Raw genomic sequence first — 24,499 nt, forward strand, 5'->3', positions numbered from 1 at the left:
GCCTTGAATTGGATGTGGCAAGTACTTTTAGAACTTTGGTACTCCTGCCTCAACTTTTGAGTGGCTGGAATTACAGGCATAGGCAGATTGCCTGAAAGACTTTTTTTTTAAATAGATGACAATATCCCTGAATGTACTCTATCACTTCTATGCATATCAGATCAAAAGACCAGTGGCATTTTGCATAGAAATAGAAAAGTTCATTCTAGCTGTCCTGGAACTAACTATACAGATCAGGCTGGCCTCAAACTCCCAGAGAGATCCCCTGTCTCTGCTCCCAAGAGCTGGGGTTAGAGGCAAGCACCACCATACCTGGCCTTAAAAGTATCTTGAAAAAAACAAGAATAAAATTGCAGGACATCCTACATGATTTCATAATTTTAGTACAAAGCTGCAACAATCAAAATAGTCTATTACTGACATAAAAGCAAATATACACATCAGTGAAATGGAATTGAAAAGCCAGAACTGCTCATGCACACTGGCCATGATTAAATTAAAGATTAGTTAAATGATCATGTGTGTATTTAAGAGGCACAGTTTTGCATATATATATTATAATGTGTGTCAGATCTGAGTAGTTGGCATATCCACCTTTTCATCTGTCAATTTTTTATATTTGTTAAAAACATTCATTTCCTGCTGGCTCTTTTGAATTAATTGGTGTGAAACAGAGTTGTCCTATTGAGTTACAGAACTTGAAGGCATGATTGCTGTCCATCTGACCCTCTGTGACCAGATGTGTTTTGATCAGGCTGCTAACACTGCACAATGTTGAAGAAAAAATCAGTGAAACAAGGGATGTTGGGAAGATGTATATCCATGTAAAAGAATGAAGTTAAGCCTTCACCTAAAAACATATACAAATCAACTCTACAATGATCAAAACCTAAAATGGATCAGAGCTGAAAGTCATCACTTTTAGGAGACAGGATAAAACACCTTGAAATTGGATTTCAAATGATGTCTTTGTTATGATGCCAGATGCATCATATGGGCCTTTTTGGCTGCTTATATGTCTCTGTAGAACAAGCATGTTTTTTTACATGAGGAGGACAGAAGAGGGTGTTGAATTCCTTGGAACTTCAGTTACAGACAGTAATAAGCTGCCATGTGGGTGCTGGGAATTGACCCACTCTCATTTGGAAGAGCTGCTAGGGCTCTTAACTATTGAGCTATGTCTCCAAGTATTTTGTTTATGGAACTGGAGAGATAGCTCAATAGTTAAGAATCAACACACACACACACACAACCACACACACACACACACGCACGCACGCACGCACGTACGCACGCACGCGCGCACACACACCCTACTACTACTACTACTACTACTACTACTATTACTACTATTATTACTACTATTATTACTACTATTATTACTACTACTACTACACCACAAAAAATACAGTTATTAGAAAAGAGTCTGTTCAAGGAGCATGAGAAAAAGAACTCAGTATATGGGCCGCCAAGATGGCTCAGTTGGGGAAGAGTGCCTGCAGTTTCCTCCCAGTACCTACCCAAACTGCCACACAGAAATAAGTGCACAAACAATGTGGGCCAGTGAATGGCTTAGCAGATTAAGGGCTTGCTCACTTACTTGAGTTCAATTCCTGGCCCCAAAACTGCCCCAACAATTGTCCTCTGACCTCAACACACTATAAGAGGGAATACCCATTCAAAATGAATAAATAAGCTAACATAGGAAGAAACTCAGTACAGGTCATTTCTATCTATGGGTTTTATATTTATGGATCAATATCTGGAAACAACTACTTGGAAAAGTATGTCTACAATGATTCCGCCTATCTTTGTCTTGTACTCAACAGAATAAGACTAGTGTCAATGCAGTATTCATATTAGGTATTGAAAATAATCTAAAGAAAAATTGATTGTGTGGTATAGGGTGTAGAATGCCATGAATATTTTACTAGATTCTGAGGGTGGTATGTGTGTCTAACTCACACCCTAAACTCTTAATCACTTTGCATTTTTATTTGCTATATTGACATCTATTATTGTTATTATTGACCTGGTCTCACTGTGTAATCTGGAGTGGCCTTGTGCTTCTTTTTTATTAAGATACTTTCTATTCATTTTACATATAAATCACAGATTCCCCTGTCCTGCCTCCTCCCACCCCAAAGCGTTCTCCTCCAATCCACCGCCAATTCCCACTCCTTCAAGGCAAGGTCTCCATGGGGAGTCAGCAGAGCCTGGTATATTCAGTTGAGTGGCCTTGTACTTCTATGCCTCCTGCTTCATGCTCTCTTTTTTGAGTAGGGCCTCACTATGTAGCTCTGGCTAACCTGAAACTGGCTACAAGACCATAGTGGTTGGTAACTCAGAGTCCAACTGCCTCTGCCTCTGGTGTGCTGAGGTTTAAGGCATGCAGCACTGTGCTGACCTTGCTTGGTGTGTTATCATGAGATTAACATGCATCCATCAGCAAGCTGGCTGTATTTGTATCTTGAACAATGTTTTTCTCCCTGTGACTTTTACCCATTCTCCACTCTGATAATAAAGAAACTGCCCCACCTACAACACTATGGAGTAAAAGGGGAACAGAGGTCACTCACCTACTACGTCCAGCTGGATGGGATCACTTTTCTTGGAACCGAGTGGATTGGATACTTCACACTGATAGTCCCCAGAATCCTCACTCCTGGCAGGGACTATTTGGAGGGTGCTGTTGTTCTCAGTCAGATTCATCCTATTTGTGATCCTCAGACTTCTGGCCTTTGAAGAACCAATGAATGGAGATATTAATGTCGATTGACAGGCACTTCAGGAACACAGAGGTCAGGGTTTTGTCTATGGTTTTGTTGACTTGGATGGATGGTGTAGTCACTGGATCTGTGGATAAACAAAGGATGGGGCCAGATGAGAGTCTGTCACCTTCAGAGATCTCAAAAAGCTCCAAGATCCATAGAATGAAGTGGTCCTCTGCAAGATCACATGTTTGGGTTGAAGATGTGGTCTGCAAGAAGAGAACTGAATCTTACTCCATCAAGATCACTCACAGAGACCCTAACTCAGGGTATTTGTGTACATTTCACACTGGAGCCTCTTCAACCCACCTGTTTCAGAAATCTCATTGTAGGGGAAAATGTATTTCCTAATGATATTTATGGGGATTCTTGCTCACACTTTCTGTGAGTGTGAACAGTCATGCCCATCGTTTATTAAACAGTCTCTGTTTCTTTTTAATTAAATAATTTGTCATGGGGTTAAGATGTTTCTTTTTAATTAAATAAGAATCATGGGGCTAATCTTAACAGTGTTAAAGGCTAGACCTCAGGACAGGGAGAAATCTCTAACTGAAGAATTTTTGTTTGTAGAAAAAATTGTATTTCTTTCCCCATGGATATGGATTAAATACTACAGAGAAGTAAGTGAATAGTCACAGTGCTGACCACAGCCTGACACTCTAATGCTCGGTACTGATAATTTTTGAGACAGGGTCTCACTGTACAGTCCTAGCTTGCTTGGAACTTGCTATATAGACCAGGCTGGCCTCAAACCCACTATCTACCTGCCTCTTCCCACACAGTGCTGGCATCAAAGATGTGTGCCACCACACACAGCCGACATTTGTTTTTTGAACCTTGAGAAGAGTAAGCAAAAGAAGATCATCAACTGTCAAAGACATTGTTCACCCTGACTCAGAACAGGGCTCACAGACACATTCTCCACCCACTCTTCCCATTCCATTGTGTCAGAGCTGATCCAGCCACCCTACCCATGAGACAGGAGCAGATATGTGAGCAGAGGTCTAGTCCCGATCTGTGGGGAATATTTTCCTCCAATTTGGAGAATAAGAATGTGAGCACAGTTGAAAGCCCTGTGTGTTCCTTGTAGGTCGTGGAGGTCATGGAAATAAAAATGGAGAGGACAGGAAAGCTTGTGTTAGGCACAGAAAGAAATCTTGATTTGAGGTTATCCTAACCATGGAAAGTCCCTTACACAACCTAAGGCTTTAAAGACTGGGAGAACCTCCTCCTCACACTGCAAGCTCCATCCCTATTAGCCAGAAACCTGCACCTTCCCAGAAAACTAAAAAACTCCACTCCAAACCTGATGCTGATATTTCAGAGATCAACTTACTAAGGACTGTAATGTTCTTGACTGTGGTCTTACAGAGGACAGTGAAAGCTATAGACAAGTCAGGTATAAGATCCACTCTTATTGGTATTGATGTTGGGAACATAGAGCCCTTGGGAGGATGACTGGAGCTCTCCATTGACAAACCAAGAGTACTGTGCAGGTTGGTTAGCATCTGTGTGACAGAAGATGTGAGGTTTGTCCATCAATGGAAACGAATATTTGAGGGGGATATGAGCGGGACATCTGGATCATCTGGAACAAACAGAATAAAGTCATATGTGCTGTCAGCAGAGGGAAGGGGAAATCCTGGTCTGTAAAAGGACATATTATCTATTTGAGCTGTACATTAATCTTAGTTGAGCAGGTCCTATACAGAGCGGAGGTGCATATTAGAAGTGTACTCATTCAGCCTGCACAAGCCCTGATCTACCTAAAGCACAACACACAAATACCCCCACTGCACACTTTTGTGTGCACTGAGCCTGAGCCTGACATGAACCCTGTCTCCATCACCCTGAGCCTCTCTAGGCAGAAGTCCCTGGAGCACATTTAAGATCAATGTTGGGCCTGTCTACATGTGCTTGGGCTGGGCCAGGATGCCCTGGCAGCCTAGGTATCTGTATATTAGATCTGTTTCATGAACCAAAGGGGATTGGGACTGAGTAAGGTAGCTCTAGCCCTCTGTATTTAGGCAGTTGGGGCCAGGATGAAACAGAAAATACTTAAAGTAATGTTAAGAGTGAATGGGTCACTTGCAGTGTCCCTCACTGTGTTCCAGGTTCACATTCATAAGGTCCTGTGTCAGTCCTCACAATACTGAGTAAAGTGAGAGTCCTGTAGTCCACAGACAACTTCAGCCTGTCCAAACCTGAGAGGCTTTGGCCATTTATCCTCCACAGGTAGGCTGTATTGTGAGTCTTAGCCTCACACATTAATGCTACTGAGTCTTCACCATCCATGGGACTGGAATGTTCAGTTGTGCTGCTGGGCTTGGGTGGCAGTGCTGTGCTCACCACAGAGAGATGATTGCCCTGTGTGGTACTTCTGATTCTTGCAAAGGCCTCTTACAACCAGAGACAGTCTCTTAACTTCCAGCCAACCCAGATCCTTAAAGAATCAGTCAGGAAGCAAATTACAGGCAGATGAAGCGGCTGAGTGCTCAGAGATAATGGGGCCTCCTGTGCTGTGTATGGAAGAAGCAAGGACTTTCTCATGAGTGAACTGAGCTGTGGTGTTTCGTGATGGTCAGACTCAAGATTTAGAATGAGAGACCTCATTTTATTTCCTGGTCCTCACTGAACCATTGCCTGCCTTGAGACACAAGGATCAGGTCCCTCCAGCTACACTGACCTCCCCTGCTGAGTATAAACCAGAGCCTTCCAAGCCTTTACTGTTCAGGGCTGTCCTATATACAGGTTATGATTAGTCTTCCAATTTAGCTTCCTTGAAAAACCTGACAGCTGACATTTAGGTCTGGCCGGGCCACAGGTGGGCCATTCTTGTCAGGTGTTTGATGTTGATTGACATGAATCAGGGGGTCCTGATTCCACAAAATGGTCTAAAAGAGTGAAAGTCACTTAGTACCATTTTCTTGGTGGGGAGGCTGAAGATGTGGCTATGGACAGAAGAAACCTTGTGCAATCCACAACCTATGTGACCCTGACTCAGTGACTGTGTTTCCTGTCTCAGTTTCCCTATAATAGGACACATGGTAAATGATCATTGCCATGCCTGAAAGTTAACCTTAAATGTGAACAACAACCTGACCTTCCACCAAGCAGTGTCTATTAGTGTTTGCCTGCAGGAAATAATCCCTAGGCGGGAACCACAGAGGCAAAGAGCTGCCATTTGTACACTTTTCCTTCTATCTCTTTAGGGTTCATGACCTTCCTGGGAGGTCTCAGAAGACCATCAGAAGAGCTGGCTGATTGCCTTTCCTGCCTCTCCACCTATCCTGAGCACACTGTGTCTCAGGAAGAGATGCCCAGGTGACCTACCTCAGACATGGCTCTCAGAGGCTGACTGTCAGCAGGCTCCCAGTCTACAATCCATCATTGTCCCCTTTCAGCTCCAACAGGAGATCAAATTCCAACCCAGTCTACAAACATTTTGGGATTCCAGGTCCAGTCTGGCATGGAATTCTTGAGCAAAGCTATTGGGGTGGTCATTGCTCTGTGAGACTCTCATGGTTTCCTCAGTCATGAAGGGTCTTTCTCAAGGCCATATTCATAATAAGCATCTAAAACCCTGGGTAGAGTCTCACATATCTGGGTTCAGTTACCTCAACCCCTCTTCTCTGAGGGTGGATTCAAGTGAGGCATCCTGATTTATTGCCGTTTTCTCCACTGTGTGTCCTTTACTAAATGTTTGTATACAATGTTGGGACCATGACACAGAGTCATCCAGTAATGACAGCTCTATAGGTGAAGCAGGATTAGTTCCACCCATGACCCAGAGGTTACAGAGAATTACTTACAGTATACATGAAACTTCACGTTTACAAGATCAGTACTTTGGTCACTAAAAGCCACTGCTATTCCGTAGTCTCCTGGGTCATCCTTACTGACATTCTTGATGAGCAGGGATTTATTGAAGAACATTTCAATCATACCAGCATAACGATGCTCATAGTATATTGAATGCCAGTGTTTTTTATAGTAGGCCATGTTGATCTTCACGCGATCAATGATTTTGTACCAGGAAAGTGTATAGACATCAATCGGCACATTGTGGGCATGTAAAAGAACGTCATTCCCTACAGCAACATTGGGTGGAACTGCTTCAAGAGTGATGCCATGGGCAGCGGTGGGAGAGGTCCAGTAGGTTAAAAGAGAGACTAAGAGGGAAGAGAGAAAAAAATCAATCATTATTAGGACATTTGCTTTTGTAGAAATTTGAAATGTGAGTGTTTAACTCTCAGCCTTGGTGTGTGTGTCCTGTTGAGGTGAGGTCAGCAGCATCACCCCCATTCTTGAATACCCCTGAATCTTTCCACTGTATGAAACTGGCTTCAAAGTGTCTACATAGCTCAACCCTCACTGCCCTCGGATCCCAACTCATAATCAGAATCTATGGTGAGTGTAGCATGTCTTGTCTGACCTCCTCCTCTAAAAAACTCTGTGCCTTCATTTTCTGACCTTTCCCTGCTCTGTTTCTTCTGAAGTGCTTGTCCACCCCTGGGCTCACCTTCTAGATGTCCTTGCTGCTGTGTCTTCCTGTCCAATAGTAATAGCTCTTTGAGAACTAGTTTGATTTTGGTTTAAACCTCTCTACCTCAAACAGGCTCAGATACCTGTGAGTAAATGAGTGGCTCAGAGCCTGGGGTTTATTTGCAGGTTCCTCGGTTCCTATAATGAGGCTGTTGTTTACTTGCCCACTTTGAGTTTTACTTGGAGAGTCACCCTGATGGAGTTGTCAACTTGAGTCTTCAGGACACAGTGGCCAGTGCTGATAAATCTACAATGGGAAACAACTGAGTTTTTCCTCCCCACTTCCAAATTCCCATCCACTGTGAGCTTCCTATGGTCTCAGGCTTCAAGCAGAGCATGATGTCATTTTTCAGGCTCTTTCCCTCTCCCAGAAGACCCCATCCAGTCTATGAACTGTCCAACTCTCTACTCCGAGGAATGTCTCCTCACCTGTGAGTAGGAGTCCCTCCAGAAGAGCTGTGCTTTATGGAGAGAGGTTGAAGTGAACTCCATGGTCTCTACTGTAGACTAGGCTCTTCCTCTGGAGAGGAGGTTTGTCTCTCAGACTGCTGCCATGCTGGGCTCCTCTGGTGTCTGCTCTGTGCTTATTCCCAGACCTCAGCCTCCTCCCAGAGGGGGGCACTTCTTGGAGTCAGATGGGCTGTGGGTGGAGTCTATGTGTGTTCATTGCTCTGTTCTTCTGTGAGTGCTGCTCCCATCCTTCTATTCCTTTGTTGTTCAGTGTTCTAGAACATAGTTTGAGCCCCAAGGCTGAGAAGTATCCTGTATCCCGAGAGAAGAGCAGCTCACCCCAGGGCCTTGTCCCTAAACTTCCTATAGCCAAGAGTGTTTTTCCTTGAGATCCCAAAACCTAGCAGAGCCCAGTCTGCCCTGTGATCTCAATGCTCAGGGAAGGTGGGATTTATTCTCAGCAGAGAGTGGCAGTCTACTCTAGGGGCAGGAAAAAGTCCAGTGATGCCTGTGGAGGGCCCAGACCTGTCATCACTAGTGTCACCAGTCAGGTGTCTGATGAAGGAATACAGGTTATCTCAGGGGTTCATATTCTGCTGTGCAGGAGGAGGTGACCTGTGTGTCCTAGGAAGAGGACCCTGTGCTCCAGCTTCTTATGGAGGGCACCAGGGAGACTCCTCCACCCCCAACTTCCTTTGCTGTATGAATGTGATTCAGGTCTGCCCATGCCTTATCTGATCTTCTGGGTTGTCTTTGCTCTCCTTGGAGATTGCCCTGTGATCTCCCTGTCTGTCCTCACAGATGATGAGAGGAGGCAGGGGACTACATAGGGTCTCCTTGCAGAGTGGGGGTCTCAGTGACAAAGGAAATGATTATGTGAGGGAGCCTAGGCCTGTTGGAACTGGGGTGGAAACAAGGCTGCAAGATAGGGTCACACCTCAAGCAGTTTTTCCTGTTGATTATGTGGTTTATTGTCGCCCCCTGTTGCTCATGAGTAGACCTGCAGCTCATGTTTGGTCTACTGCAAGGATGGTAGCCAAGCTACAAAAGCTGAGCACCAAGTTTCCTAGGAAGGTCCCAGTGAGCAGCCACCTTTGAGGATCTAGGTAGATTTTTACTGCAATCTAGAATAGCTGAAGTGAGATTCACTGCCATTTTGATCTGCAGTTCCATGAAGACTGATGATGTTGAGCCCACTTTCCCATGTGTTTTTAATAGATTTTTTTTTAATATCTTTTCAGGGTAGGAATATCCAAGCCCTATGCTAACTCGAGAATCATTTTATTCCACCTTTAAATTTTAAAGCAAAGTACATTCATTCACTAATAATATCACATTCTAGAATTACAACCTAAAATGAAAACCAAACCAAACACTGCAAACTTTTCAGTGTTGGTAATTCCTGGTGTGTTTGTCTTTGAGATTCAGGGGCAGTAAGTCAGCATTTCCTGGAATTTTCAAAAATTCTCCAATCATGATGATTTAACCATACTTTGGAAGCCTTCGCTCACTATAATTGTTATAGCTGGATTTCTTGTTTAAAGAACAATGCACCCTAAGTTGGTAGCACTTACAAGAACTGCAGTGTACAGGGACATTTAAAAGATGAAAAACATAACTTCAAGTTTGGGCTCCCAGTAAGGTGGCAGCACAGAGTTACATGTGGAAATTGCTTGTTAAAAACCTGTTTTACATCAAAACCTTGTTCCATATTGAGAGAGCAAGCATTCAGGGAACCCACACACAGTACAGCATGTATGTGAACTCACTAGGGAGTGTTTTGTCTCTGTAAAATTACCCTTTCATGTTCCTCTTCTTATATGTTGTACCATACCTCTGCATATTTAATTACATGTGTACATGCATACATTTTATAGGCTAGGATCTACACACAAGTAAGAACATGTGGTTTTTCACCTGAGATTAGGTGATCTCATTTAACAATATACATTCTAAGTCTATCCACTTTAGTGTAAATTTTATGATTTCATTTTTCTCTAGAGATGAATAAATTTCATTTGGTACATGCATTAGACTTGTATTATGCATTCATCTGTTGATGAACATCTAGATTGGTTCCATCTCCTTGCTATATTGAATAGACCAGCTTCAGTCACGGGTGCCAATATCTTTATGGTAGGCAACAGGATCTCTGGGTATATTCCCAGTAAAATATCTGAGTCTAGTTGTATTTTCTAATGTTTTGAAGCATTTCCACAAGCTCTATATAATGGCTCTATTAATTTTCACACCCACCAGCAGTAAATACGCGTTCCTCATTCTCCACATCCTCTGCAACATTTGTTGTCAGTTATTTTGATTATAGCCAGTCTACCTGGGATGAGCTAGTATCTCACAGTAGATTTAATTTGCATTTCCCTGATGACTTAGGGATCACTTTTTTCCCCAGAATTGCAGCAGTTATTTACTCTGAACACAAAAGCTGTACCATATAGATGACTTACAAATGTTTTTCTGTTCTGTATGTTGTCAATTCAGTTTGTAGTTTTAATTGTCCACATTTGAAAATCTTTAAAAATATTTTTATGCCCTTTAAAAAAAATAAAAAAATTATGTCCTTTTGCTTCACAGAAAGCCTAAGGAGGTAAATCTGTAATCTATTCTTTTTTTTTCTTTTTCAAAATTTCAGAGGAAGAGTCGAGAGTCCCTTTTGTGTCCTTAGTTATCTCTCTTTTTCTTCAAAGAGTGAAGAGAATTGCAGACTTGCTTTAAAACACATTTAAAATTCATTGTTTGATACAATCCCACATTCACACATATACAAATGTATTTTGGTAACATACAACCCCATTACTCTCTCATCACTTTCCAGTCCTGCTGAACTCTTCTTCCTAAAATGCTACCCTCCTACATGTTTCATGTATGCATATGTAATTTATTATATATATACATATATATGTATATGTATATATATATATGGGGGTGGGGGTGTGAATGAGTGTGGGTGTGCACCACAGTGTGCAGAGGTCAGATGGTAACTTTCAGGAGTTGGTCCTCTCTTTTCATCCTTACATGAATTCTGGAGGTTAACCTCAGGTGGTCAGGCCTGTGCAGCAAGTGCTTTTAGTAGGCATCCATCTCACTGGGCCTCCATCTTTGTCTGTGTGTTCAACACTGTGTTATTTAGGGTTTCTTACATGAGCATGGATGGAGAGGTGGTTGATTTCCACACACACTGATCAAGAAAAACCTGTGTAGTTCCTATAGTATAGGAAATTAAGCACTGAAGAAAATAATTTCCTATCCCTTGGTGGCCATTTATTACCAATGAGTTGAGGAAGGGGTGTGGCTTCTCGAGCTCTTATCTGGTCCATAGTGTGCTGTTGATGGGCCAGGCTTACACAGGTCTTGTGCTGCTGTGATTTCATGAGTTTATGGCCATATCATGCCCATAAACATGAACTTCCTGTGAAGTCTCCTAAACCCATCAGAAGAGTTGGCTTTCATCCTGGCACCTGTCCACTGAGACTCAGGAGAAGGAGATGCCCGGGTGATCTACCTAACTGCATATGCCTTGGCAGTGTACAGCTGGTTCCACACTATGAGTCTTGTACAGTCAGTAAAGCCTTGTTCCCTGCCAGCTCTAACAGGAAGTCAAATTCTAACCCTGGATACAAGCTCTCCATGGTCACCTGAAGTTGAATCTGGAACAGAGGTCTGGAGCCAGGCCTTTCACATTCTCACCTCACTGTGATGAAGCTATAGATCTCTCAGATAGTCCCTTCTTGACTCCCACAGGATCTTTCTGAGGGCCATGCTGGTGGGGGAACCCCAAGGGTCTGGCTGAAGATGATCTCCCTTTTGAGTTACCATTCCACAGGTCCTGCTCTCACTGTAGAGATTCTAATAGGGGTTCTGATCTTTGCAGTTTGTCTCCTAATTGTCTAGAGTCCTTGGCACCTGAGAAAGGTCTAATCATGATTAAAATATTTATTTCCTAGCTGCTAGAAGGACAAAAATCTCTGAGCCAAACTTGAACTGCCATTAGAAGGGGGTGGGAGGGAAGGATTTTTAAAGGCACAAAACAGAAGAAGAACTTCAATATCTGTTCAAGCAAGCAAACAGTGGTGTGTTCTGTGAAGTGGTGAAGGTGATCCAAAATAATTTTCAGGTGTCTGCATAAACAAGTTACAGAAGCCAGAAAATAATTTAGTCATAACAAGCAGATGGTCACAGCTGTGCATTTCAGGGTGGAGGGTCACTGAGACAGGGTTCCTGGGAACTTTTTTTCCAGGGTCTGGAGTCAGAGACAAATGACTACTGGGTACCAAGATGGATGCCTAGCATAAAATGGAGTTTCTTTAGCCACCACATCACTAAACACTCAAACCCTAACATGGGAGCAAAATGCAAGGAGGAACTGGACAGTGTCCACGCTGTCAGTCTTGTGTGTGAGGTGGAATTAATCCCACCCAGCACCCAGTGGTCACATGTAGTCATTCTTGGTGGTGTACATGGAGCTGCACAGGTGTCTGGATGACATACTGGAGCAGCATGCATTACAGAATATTGTTTCTCTCCCATTGTGTGCAAGTCCTGGATTAATTGAACGAGTGGTTTTTACTAATGTGCATTTTCTTGCCTGATGCCTAGAACTTTCCCTTTGTACCAGTAAAAAGCATACCCATCTCTGGCTGACTGTGGACAAAGAGAAGCACGTTCTTCCCTTAGGCAACATGATGTGGTATTGATTAGTAAGGAGCTGGGCAGCAGTGGGAGAGGTCTGCTAAAATAAAACTAATATTAAAAAAAGAGAAACCTATTGTGGCAGTTTGAATGTAGTTGGTCCCCATAATCTTGTAGGGAATGGCATTATTAGGAGGAGTGGCTTTGTTGTAGGAAGTTATTGACTATGGAGGCAAGCTTTGGGGGGATCTCATATATGCTCAAACCATGCCCAGGAACTCAGAACACTTCCTGTTGCCTGGAAGCCAAGATGTGGGACACTCAGCTACTTCTCCAGCACTATGTAGCCTGCACTTAACTTCTCCCACCATGATGATAGTGGACTAAACCCCTGAAAGTGAACTCCACTCCACTAAGTGCTTTGCCTTGATAAGAGTTGCCATGGTCATGGTGTCTCTTCACAACAATAGAAATCCTAAGACAGCCATCAACATCAGGGCCTTTATATTTGTTATAAAAGATGGACTGCAGGTTCTAAGAAGGTATGTTCATTACTCAGCTTTGGGGTGTGTGTGTGTGTGTGTGTGTGTGTGTGTGTGTGTGTGTGTGTGTGCATTTGCATGTTACTGGGTTGAAGTCTAAGGCACGGCCTCTCTCCCCTCAGAGCCTTTGGACTTCTAATTTGTTCTGAATGGAACTCTCTCTTTAGATGTCCATAAAGCTCACCACTCACAATCTCCAGATCCCTGCTCACACTCAGAAGGTTTTGGGTGTATGTAAGTTGTGGGATACCTTCCCTGACCTTCTCATCTAGACCCTGGGTCTTTATTTTGACCTTTCCCTGCTGTTCCCACCATGGCGCTTCCCAACCTCACCCTCTAGATGTCCTTCCTGTCTTGTCTTCCAGTCTTCTGGAACTCTGGCATGTGAGGAGAGGACTAGTCTGATCTTCACTGAAGCCGCTGCCTGGACCAGGTTCAGACACCTATGGGTGAATGAAAGACTGGTCCAGAGCATTGCTAGAAGCCAAGGACAATGTTTAATGCCCCAGATTGTTTTTATGTGGAGAGTTACCCACAACCAGCTGTGAACCGTGTCTTCAGACTACAGAAAACAATGGTGATGAACTTAGAATGGGATTACTTATGCTTCCCCTCCTTGTATTCATCAGTTCTTTGTTGTTTTGATTTTGTCAACTTGACACAAACTAGGTTCATCTGGGAAGAGGAAATGTCAACTAAGAAAATGCCTCCATAAGATTGTCCTGTAGGCCAGTCTATGGGGGCATCTTCTTGACTTACAATTGATGTGGGAGGGCAGGACAAGCTCACTGTGGGTGGTGCCACCCCAGGGCACGTGGTCCTGGGTTGTATAAGTAGGCTGAGTAAGCCATGAGGAGCAAGCCAATAAGCAGTACAATTTGGAGTACAATTTGGAGAAAAAAGTTTAAGTGTGCACAAGGAGACACGATTACATAGAAACTTTTCTCAAAGCACAAGTCAGTTCTTCCATGAATTTGGGCTTTGTAGATAGGCCACATGTGTTATCTTAAGGACCTAGGAGAGTATCTGGTGTGGTCTCTTGGTACAGAGAGCACAGAGGTCACCTAGGTTATTAACCATCTCCAGTCCTATATGTGAGTACCTTAGGAATCACCTAGCCATGTAGATAGCACAGAGGTCATCTAGACTATTAACCACTTCTGGTCCTGCTTGTTGGAGGTTGTGGGAGTCAGATATGGCCTGGCCCTACAGATCATTCAGAGATCACCTGGGCTTTGGGACAGCTCCATTCCCAGCCTTCTGGGCAGAAAGCACGTTATAACTACCCAGCAAGATTAACTTCTCTGGTTTTCCTAGTGCTTCTCAATATTCTCAATTGAGGTTCACTCTTCCCAAATGGCTCTGGCTTTTGTCAAGAAGACAAAAACATAACAAGCACACCAGGCTTTGAGATTATGTGTCTGAGGGAAATATTCTGTGTGTCCCAATGTCTCTATCTGGCCTTCACTATGAGATCTCAGCTCATCTGTGAAGTGTTGCAAGGAGGCTCCAGATGCTGTGTGGGCCTTTATAGCTGTCTGCAAGTTGCCCAGGGAACCTTTGAATATCTATCTAGCTTTCATTAGAAATTGGTACAGCAGTGGAGATGTCACTGTGATTTTACTATGTATTTCCAAAATGGTTAATGATACTGAACTTTTTATTTATGTGTTTTTATCCACTATTTCTTTATCTTCTTTGGAGGTATGTCTGTTTGAAACCTTCCCCCCCCCTTTTTTTTGCTGTCTTTTTTACAAACTTTTATTCTTTTCTCATACATTATACCTCAAGCTCAGTTTCTCCTCCCTACACGCTTCCTCATCCTTCCCCATAGCTTCCTTCTCCCTCAGATAAACTCCACCTTTGTTTCTATTTTTAAAAAGAAAGGAGGGAGCTGAAAATATGGCTCAGCAGTTAAGAGCACTGGCTGTTCTTCCAGAAGTTCTGAGTTCAATTCCTGGGACTCACCTTGATTCACAACATTCTGTAATGAGATCTGGCGCCCTCTTCTGGCCTCTGTATGTAATAAATAATCTTAAAAAAATAGGAGGAGGAAGGAAAAAAGGAGCAGGCATCCCAGGAACATTCAGCAAACATGACCTAACAAGATACAAAAGACTGGGCACAAACCCTCATATCATGGAAGAAAAATGCCCCAACCACAAGGGACAGAGTCAGACACACCCCACGTCCACTGTTGGGAGTCCCACTTGAACACCAAGCTGCAGAACCATAACATGCAGAGGACCCAGCTCAGACCCACACAGGGGCCACGTTTGTCTCTTCGGTCTCTAGAAACCTTATGAGCCCTGCATAGCTGTGGGCCCTGCTCTCATGGTGTCCTGGACCCCTCTGGCTCCTACATCCTTCCTTCCTCTCTGGCTCTGCCTAGTCGTTGGCTGTGGGTGTCTGCATTTACACATTTTAAAACTAGATTTTGTTTTCTTTTTCTTGATGAATTGTACTTTACTTTGGTGTTCTTCTCTTTCTTCTATCCTCTAACCCTGACACTAGGTGTTTTTGTCGTATCCCCAAACTCCTATGTCCTGTTCACACTTTTGGTTAAATTCCTGACATTTCCTAATGATCCAGTTTCTCTACTTGGTCTTCCATTCCCTGCTCTCTGTTTTCTACTTGGCCCATGATTTTGTTGAGGCTTTCAAAGGAATTTTGTTTTGTTTCATTTCATGTTGTTTGGAGACAGCGTCTCACTATGCAGCCCTGGTTGTCGTGGAACTTACTATGTAGACCAGAGTGGTCTTCAACTCACAAAAATCCTCCTGGCTCTGCCTCCCAATTTTTGGAATCAGAGTTGTGCAACAACTTGTCTGATTCCACTGAGCTTTTTAAACAGTTTATTGCGTTTTTCATTTCCAGCATCATTTCTGTTCGGGTTTTCTTAAATTCTACTTTTATGTCTTGTATTGACTTTGTTATTTCACTGTTCTTTTAGTGTTTGACTGTTTTGGAAGATATTCCAAGTCACTTTCAATAGTGGCTGTTATGATGGGGGTGCTATTTTTTTTTTGTAGAGATGTGATATTTTGGTTATTTGTGTTATTTTCATTTCCAAGTTGGGATTTGTCCATCTGGAGTTGATCATCCATTGAGGTTTTTTTTTTTTTCGTTTTTGTTTAAGGCCCTCTTATACTTGGCAGAGGTGTTTACAGTGTTCAGGAGGGAGCTGACTCACAGCCGATTAGGATGTTGGTTTTCTCTGTCTGGTATTGGGGCTGCAACCTCTTTCCCAGATTTTCAGGTTGTCAGCTATAATCTAAGGTCTGCATCAGCTTGACTGAGAAAGTTCGAAGAAGTTTCTCTAGCAGTATTAACTGGTCCTGTGTCTCAGGCTGGGTAGGAAAACTCCGGTGTCCCAGTTAGACAGCTGACAGGGCACTGGTGAGTCCCAAAGAATAAAGTCACCTGGATCTCCCAGCCAGTGTGGTGGTTGGAGAGATCCTCATGGGGAGCAGGCTGAGAACTGGTGAGTCTCAAAGGGAGAAAAGGGGCCAGGAGGAGGTAGCAGCTCCTAGCAATCAGCTGTGGGGCAGCTGAGCAAAAGGAAGGGTCCTGGGAAGTGGAGCACAGGTCTTCTCCCTGAGTCTCCTGCATTGTGGGCACAGTTTCGTCATATTTGTTTATTATTTATGTGTGTGTGTCTTTGGCTGTGTGTGTGTGTGTGTGTGTGTGTGTGTGTGTGTGTGTTTGACACAGGTTTTCTCAGTGAACTTGGAGGTAGGTGAGAATCACCTGACAGTTGTCATGTACACTTTTGATTCACATTTCCCTGGTGGATAAGAACACTGAATTTTTCATGTATTTACTCCCCATTTGCACTTTTTTTCAGGACTCTGCTCTGTACCTTTGTCTATTTATTGGTCCGATGATTTGAGGCTCTCTTGCTATCTGATTCACTTTTTTGTGTATGGGCAGGTTCAAGACAGGGTTTCTCTGTGTAGCTTTGTGCCTTTCCTGAAACTTACTCTGTAGCCCTGGCTGGCCTCGAACTCACAGAGATCCTCCTGACTCTGCCTCCTGAGTGCTGGGATTAATGGCGTGCTCCACCACTGCCTGGCCTGATTCCCTTTTTGAACTCTTTCTATAGACTCCGTGTTAATTCCTTGTCAGAAGTGTATCTGGCAACCTTCCCGCCCATTCTGGCTGACTCTTCACTCTGTTGTTTCCTTTGCTGTGCAGAAACTGCTCAGTTCCATGCATCCCATGTCCTAATTCTTTTTCTGCCTCTTTTTTTTTTGTTTTGTTTTTTGTTGTTTTGTTTCTCTGTAGACCAGGCTGGCCTGAATTCACAGAGATCCTCAGCCTCTGACTCCTCAGTGTTGAAATTAAAGTTATGTGCCACCACTGTCCTGCTTCATCTGCCAATTCTTGTGGTGATTTCTGAGGCAGTAGAATCCATTCCAGAAAGTCCTTGCTGCTGCAGGTATCTTGAAGTTTCTTCCTTCAGCAGTTTCCAAGTTTCAGTTCATGTGGATTTTTGTGCAAATGACAAATAGGGACCTAGTTCTGTTCTTCTATTCAGTTTCCCCATAAACATTTATCAAAGAGGCTGTCTTTACTCAGATGTATTTTGGGGCAATGTATTTTTAGTCACAGATCAGCTGTAGCCGCTCAGTTTATCTCTATGTCCTTTGTTCTGTTGGACTGGATTGAATGTCTGTGTCTTACAAGTAACTATACCGTGTTGTTAGGTTTGCTGTTAGGGATATTTGACATGAAGTATGGTGATTCCTCCAGCATTCCTCTTTCTGCTCAGGGTTCCCTTTGCCTTTGGGGTCTTGTTTGCTTCTGTGAGAATGTAGTGTTTTCTATTTCTCGTCACAGAGATATTTTTGGAATTCTGATCCCTATTTGGCACTGATATTTAGATCACCTTTGGTAATATAGATATTTTCACAGTATTAATTCTGCCAACCTGCGAACCTGGAACTTCTTTTTTATCTGGTGTTTTTATCTAGGTCCTTTCTTTGGTGTTGTACATTTTTGAAATTTAACTTATTATTAACGTGTGTGTGTGTGTGTGTGTGTGTGTGTGTGTGTGTGTGATATTGGCTTGTGTGCATAAGTGACACTTGTGTTTCTGCACAATGGTGCACATGTGGAGGTCAGAGGATAATTTGGGAAGCCAGCTCTCTTCGAGCCCAGGTTGCAAGGCTTGGGTGGCAGGGCTTTGACTCTCCATGCTACCTCTCTAACTGTGCTTTTATGTTTTCATTTAGAGTCTCCCACATTGTTGCTCAGGCTACTATTATTTTTATTTATTAGTTTTAATTATTTTTAAATATTATTTTTATTTAGCTATTATATGTGGGATAGTTGCCCTGGTTTTTTTAAATTGTGTCCAATTACATTTTTGTCTTTCAAGAATATTTTGAATACTCTATTTTGTCTTTTTAAAACTGAACTTCCACAGTTCTTAATGGAGGGCATCACTTCAAGGCCAGGAGCATTTTAGAGGCTATGGAATCTTTGGTCTTTTGGGCAGGGGTCTGGGTGTCCAGATTGCCTTCCATTAAGGAATTCAGGTTTGTGGAGCTCCTGTTCCCTGGGAAGAGGATGTGGGTTCCAGGCTGAGGGCAGCATGTGCTTTGGCAGTTTCACATAATGGTCTTTCTGTATCACTGCCACATGTTTCTCCCTGCAGCTGCATCTCTACAGGCCTTGGGCTATGTGAAGAGATGCTCTGGCAGATTTATGACCTCTGTTGGGCAGCAGGACTGGTCAGGGTGAGTACACTGGGACATGCTGTGCCTGGAGCCCTGGCTCAGGAGACATCATTCAGGAAGGATGGCCTGTGTGGGTGTCTTCTGCTGTGGACTGGAGGGAGCTGGCAGTCCTGGTGTTCCACATGCTCTCTCAGCTCTCCAGCTGAGAATTTGGCCCTGAGTTGGTGCTGTCCCTGCAGAAGGCTGAGGTAGACAAGGATGGCCATAGGCGGGTCTCATCTACCCCAGACAGATGTGGACAAACTGGGGAGGAAATGAGTCAGTCTGTCTCTGTCTTGCCCATGGCAGTGGCATAGGTTACAGAAAAGCTGTAATAATGCCAGGAGTCATGTGTGTGGAGCTGGGCATCAGCCACTGCAGCTGGATGCTGGACAGTTTTCTCCTCCCCAGAGCTCTGGGCACTAACAGTGTCACTCCCTCCACGTGGCAGTTCTCACAAAGACATAATGCCAAACAACTCTAAAGTGCAGACAGTCCCACAAGAGTGACCATGCCAAAGTATCCACAGGGACAGTTTTGCTGAAGAACCAGCTTTCAGGAAGTCAGAAAAACAAGCAAGGATGTGTATCTTTGGTGATAGTGCATTAACAGCCAGGACTTATTATCTGAGGGGTCAAAGCTTAATTCTTCATTTCATTTTTCTCTTTCTGCTGCTTCTTTTTTTCCTGTGTTATATTCTTCTTCCCTGCTGTTTCCCTTCTTCTTCCCTGCTGTTTCCCTTCTTCTTCCCTGCTGTTTCCTTCTTCCTCCCTGCTGTTTCCCTTCTTCCTCCCTGATGTTTCCTTCTTCCTCCCTGCTGTTTCCTTCTTCTTCCCTGATGTTTCCCTTCTTCTTTCCTGATGTTCCCCTTCTATGTTCCTTATTTTTCTCTTATCCTTTTTATACATCATGAGACAAAGTTTTCTACACAAGAAAAGATTACCTCATAATCAGAAGTTATATGTATTGCAAAAACAAATGAAAATCTTTACACATAGAGAAATCACAGTATGATAAGAAGTTACATGTTTTTCTTAAACCTCACAAGCAGTTTAACATCTTTTGTTATGTTAATTTCCCCTCCATAACATTTTTACCCCAAAGCAATGACTTTTTTATAACTGGTTAACAAAGTTTTAAGGAAGCCATGTATATTTCAGCCTGTTTCTTTTGTATTGGCAGGAAGCTGTTTGTGATTTCAGTGTAGCAGATACCTACAAACTTTATCCCTGTGTTCAGCTAACTGTCTATCTTTGTTTACATACGATAGGGGCATTTAATTTATTTTTACAACTTTGCTTTTTCAAGCTACATCCCAGGGCCTGTGATTAATTCTATAAGCTACATGAACGAGGAACTCAAGCATAACCTTGAGTGTAGAGACATAATAGCCCTGTTTAATCATCAGCCTGTTTTCCAAAAGGCAGGATCCATGGGTCTATAATGCATGAGACTTCCTCATTTTCAGGTTCCATCCTCTGCAAATCCCAAATCTAACCAGGGGAAGGTGACTTCTAGCATATATTTGTCTTTTTGGTGTCTCTTATTGGATCAATTGGCAGAATAACCCAAACTATTTCCGTAATCATCTACACTACCTGTCTTAGCCACCTGTATATTTTAGGCTGGCTCGGAAAGTTCAGTCAAATCATTAATCTAACTAAGCATCATTGCTCTTATACAAAATCATCTTCATTATGCTCTGAAAGTAAAATGCCCAATGAGGAGTGGGATTTTCCCAAGAAACGATCACACTATTGTTGGAGAATATGATTTTAAGGAGTGTTACTTTTGTTTATGTTGCATTTGTTTAACTCTGTGAAGCTGTGTTACATTGAATTGTCTAAAAAACCTGATGATATAATAAAGAGCTGAACAGCCAATAGCAAGGTAGGAGAAAGGATAGGTGGGGCTGGCAGGAGAGAAGACTAATAGAAGGAGAAAAAGAGCAGGAGAGGAGAAAAAGGGGAAGAGGATGCTAGGGGACAGCCAGCCCTCTACAGAGCCAATCATGGAGTGAGAGTGAAAGAAGGATTACAGAAGTAAGAAAAGGAAAAAGCCCAGAGGCTTTTAAAAGGTAGAAGGGATAATTTAAAGTTAAGAAAAGTTTGCTAGCAGCAAGCCAAGCCAAAGCTGGGCATTTATAATTAAGAATAAGCCTCTCTGTGTGATTTATTTGGGAGCTGGGTGGCAGCTGGTCCCCAGAAAAGCGAAAACAAACAACAAAATTATGATGTTCCTATGTGGGCTAGAGTGAAAGAAAATCCAACAACACACTGTACTAGATACAGTGGGATCCTTTCACACAGTATGCACACCATGTCACATACAGCAGGAACACAGCAGCAGCAAGCAGGAGGAAGCTCAGAAGCAGCAAGGGGCATTCTGGAGACTATTCCACTCCCCAGGTGCCTCTCCAGCCTTTAGCTTTGCTATTTGGGGAATCAAACTCCATAAGCTCCTTGCTGACTGCAGCTCCTCATGACCACTGACAACATTTGAACCCCACTGTGACCCCTCCAGTCTCCTGTGGGTCCTCCCTTCACATCAAGCTGCTTCTCCCCATTTCTTCCCATTACCTGACTGCTTTGCTCCTTCTGGCAGGAAGCTTCCCCTGGAGCAGAAATTCTCAACCTGTGGGTCTCAACCCCTTTGAGAGGGGTTATGAACTACCCATTGACAGGGGTTGCTTATCAGATATCCTACATATCAGATACTTACATTATGATTCACAACAGTAGCAAAATTATAGTTATTAAAATAATTCTATGGTTGGTGTGTCACCGCAGTAAAAGAACTGTATTAAAGGGTTGCAGCATTAGGAAGGTTGAGAACCACTGGTGTAGAGCACAGACATGCTCCTTTTTGAGATCATGTGACCCTGTCATCCCTAAGACAAGTGGGGCTGCTTTTACAGCCCCAATCTCAGTTCACACACAGGCCTGGAATTGAAATTCCTGGTACAGTCCCTGGCCCTCAAGGGCCTCAATGGGGAACCGAGGCAGGACCCAGATAACTTGAAGGGGCATGATCTAGGCACAATGGCTAGACACTCAGAACCCACATCTTCTGTATGTAAAAGCTTGTGAAACTGTGCCCCCAAGGGCTCAGTCACTTCAGATCTATGTACATGGGTCTTGAAGGGGATGCTGTGGAACATTCTAGACAGTATCTTAAACAGTAGGAGCAAGGTCTTCCCAAGGACTTGAAGTAGCGCCCTCACCTAGAAGATCAGAAGGGTGTGACAGCCACAATGGGACAGATGCTATCTGCTCCTGAGGGAGCAGATGGCTTCTGGGTTTCAGGGTCACCCTAGGAATGGGGTGTAGTTCTGCACACTTCCCTCAGCACACCCTATTCTCAGTTGTCTATGAAAAGCTGGGTCTCCCACCACCCTCCTGAGAGCCGAGGAGTGGGATCTTCCCAGATTCAGACAGTAGAGAATGCAGGTGAGTGTTGGCAGGTGGAGCTGAGGAGCAGCTGCAGGTCCTGGTGGTGGAGCACCCGGCTGATGGTCACCAGGAGGTGATGCACAATTGCTGGGTACTGTAGAGTAAGTCTATTGGCAGAGTGGCTCCTCTGAGAATACAGCTTTGTGCTACAACCTATGGAGCCCTTCTTGCTGAATGCTTCTGGCTAGGGTGCCCTGGCTTTATTCCGAGCTTCCAGGAACAATGTCCCCCAACAACTGAGACCTCTTCATAAGTCACTTGTCCCCATCACACTGTGTGCTCTTGTTGCCAACTACCTTTTCTAGAACATTCAGGTCTTCATAATTGCTTTCCTCTTTCCCCTGTCCCTAGCAAGGTGACTGTCTGGCTGGAGGCCAATGTGAGACAAGCTGTTAGGTCCTGAGTCCTTGTGGTATTTTGAATGTAATTTTTCCCTATAAGCTTATTGGGAGTGGTACTATTAGGAGGTGTAGCTTTGTTTTAGTAGGTGTGACCTTGTTGAAGGAAGTATGTAACTGTGGGGGTGTACTTTGAGGTATCCTATGCTCAAGTCTTACCCAGTGTCTCAGACCACTTCCTGTTACCTGTGGATCAAGATGTAACAACACCTTCTCTAATACCATGTCTGTCTGCACACCGCCATGCTCCCCTCCATGATGATAATTGACTAAAGGTCTGAAACTGTAAGCCACCACCTCAATGAAATGTTTTCATGTAGAAGAGTTGCTGTGGTCATGGTTTCTCTTAACATCAACAGAAACCCTAACTTATACAGAAGATGGTACCAGGGACTGGAATGTTGTGATAGGCTGGACCATGTTTTTATTTGGAGTAGTATAGAGTATCAGAGTTTGGATTAGGAAAGCAGTGGAATGCTTTAAGTACTGATTAATGGCCAAAAAAAAGAATTTCAGTGTAAATAATTTTCTATTACTTATGTCATTCTTAAAAGTTGTGTATTTATTTTCCATGGAGTCAAAAAATCACATTCAACATAGTGACATATGTATTTTAATGTACTTTTCAATCTTGGTTTATAATTGTTAATTTTTCTGGTAGAAATACATAATAGTACACATACAGCAGCTAATACACCCATAGAATCACCAATGTGTATTGAAACTCTCTCTCTTCAATGACACTTCGGGGTTACGGTAAGTTGACAAAATTAACTGTCACTGTTACTTGTATAGAATTTTGCTTCTGAAACAGCAAATGGATTTTTCCAGAAATAATAGAACAGTGAGAACTGGTTGGATTAGACAGATACACTCTTGAACTTCAAATCTAGAAGTAAAATATAATGGATAAAATCCTGCATTTTAAATTTGCAGAATAAACTCTGGGTCCTATCGTGCATTTGAGGATTACTATTTAAAAGGTTAATAATTGTGGATATCATATAAAATTCACTTCATTTGTGACTAGCTTGCTTAATTTTTTATTAATTGATATACCTACATGAATTCTATTCATCTGCCTCCCTGACTCATCTCATCTAAATTCCTGTTAACCTTTATACCTTTCCATTCTATGTTGGCTCATGAACTCTGTGGTTAATCTAAATGTGAAGAACAATTTAACTTCTACTGAGTGAGGGCTGCCTAGAAGAGATTATTATTGCTCTACAAGGTGTCATTCTCTAGAAGGTGAGCTTGGACCTCTCAAATGATAATTGGCTTTTGAGAATTCCAAAAAAAATGAAGGAAAAATAATGGATGCTTTTCAAAATCTACGTATGCACCTACAGACAGTCTATCAGAGGAGGCTATCAGAGAAACAACGATGGTGAACTGAGACACAAAATTAGCAAGCTTCAATCACATGTTAAATTCTATTGAAATTTCCATCTAAATAAATAACAAAGTAAAGTTAACTGAATTGGCGTGTGTTTAGTAAGGTCATGCTATTGATTATTGTTTCAAAATTGATATTCATCACTCTAAACAAATATTTCTGCTATAACAATAAAAAAAGAGTTGCAGTGGTCATGGTGTCTCTTCACACCAACAGAAACCCTAACTAAGACAGAAGATGGTACCAGGGACTGAGTATTGTGATAGACTGGACCATGTTTTCATTTGGAGTAATGTGGAGTATGGGAGTTTTGATTAGGAAAGCAATGGAATGCTTTAAGTGCTGCTTAATGAGACAGACTAGTAGGAACATGGAAGACATTGGTGTTGAGTTATTTGAACTATGGGGCCCTGTCAAGAGATTTCAGATGAGAAGAATATTAATATGAGGCCTAGAGATTATTCTTGTGATATTTTGGTGAAGCATATGGCTGCATTTTGTACTTGTCCCAAAAGTCTGCCTGAGGCTAAAGTAAAGTGTTTTGGATTAATTCCATTGGCAGAGGAAATCTC

General features: G+C 42.9%; 1 protein-coding gene across 1 annotated transcript; it reads right to left on the minus strand.

Moving 5' to 3' along the window:
- Positions 1–2,713: 2,713 nt before the first annotated feature.
- On the minus strand, positions 2,714–11,101 carry LOC119086127 (carcinoembryonic antigen-related cell adhesion molecule 3-like). Its single transcript, XM_037211040.1, has 3 exons — positions 11,053–11,101; positions 6,584–6,943; positions 2,714–2,856 (listed from the first exon to the last, which is right to left on the minus strand). The coding sequence occupies exons 1-3, from the start codon at positions 11,099–11,101 to the stop codon at positions 2,714–2,716; spliced, it is 552 nt and encodes a 183-aa protein (XP_037066935.1).
- Between the last annotated feature and the right edge of the window lie 13,398 nt (positions 11,102–24,499).

This window comes from Peromyscus leucopus, chromosome 1 (genome assembly GCF_004664715.2).
Source record: "Peromyscus leucopus breed LL Stock chromosome 1, UCI_PerLeu_2.1, whole genome shotgun sequence".
Lineage (NCBI taxonomy): Eukaryota > Metazoa > Chordata > Mammalia > Rodentia > Cricetidae > Peromyscus > Peromyscus leucopus.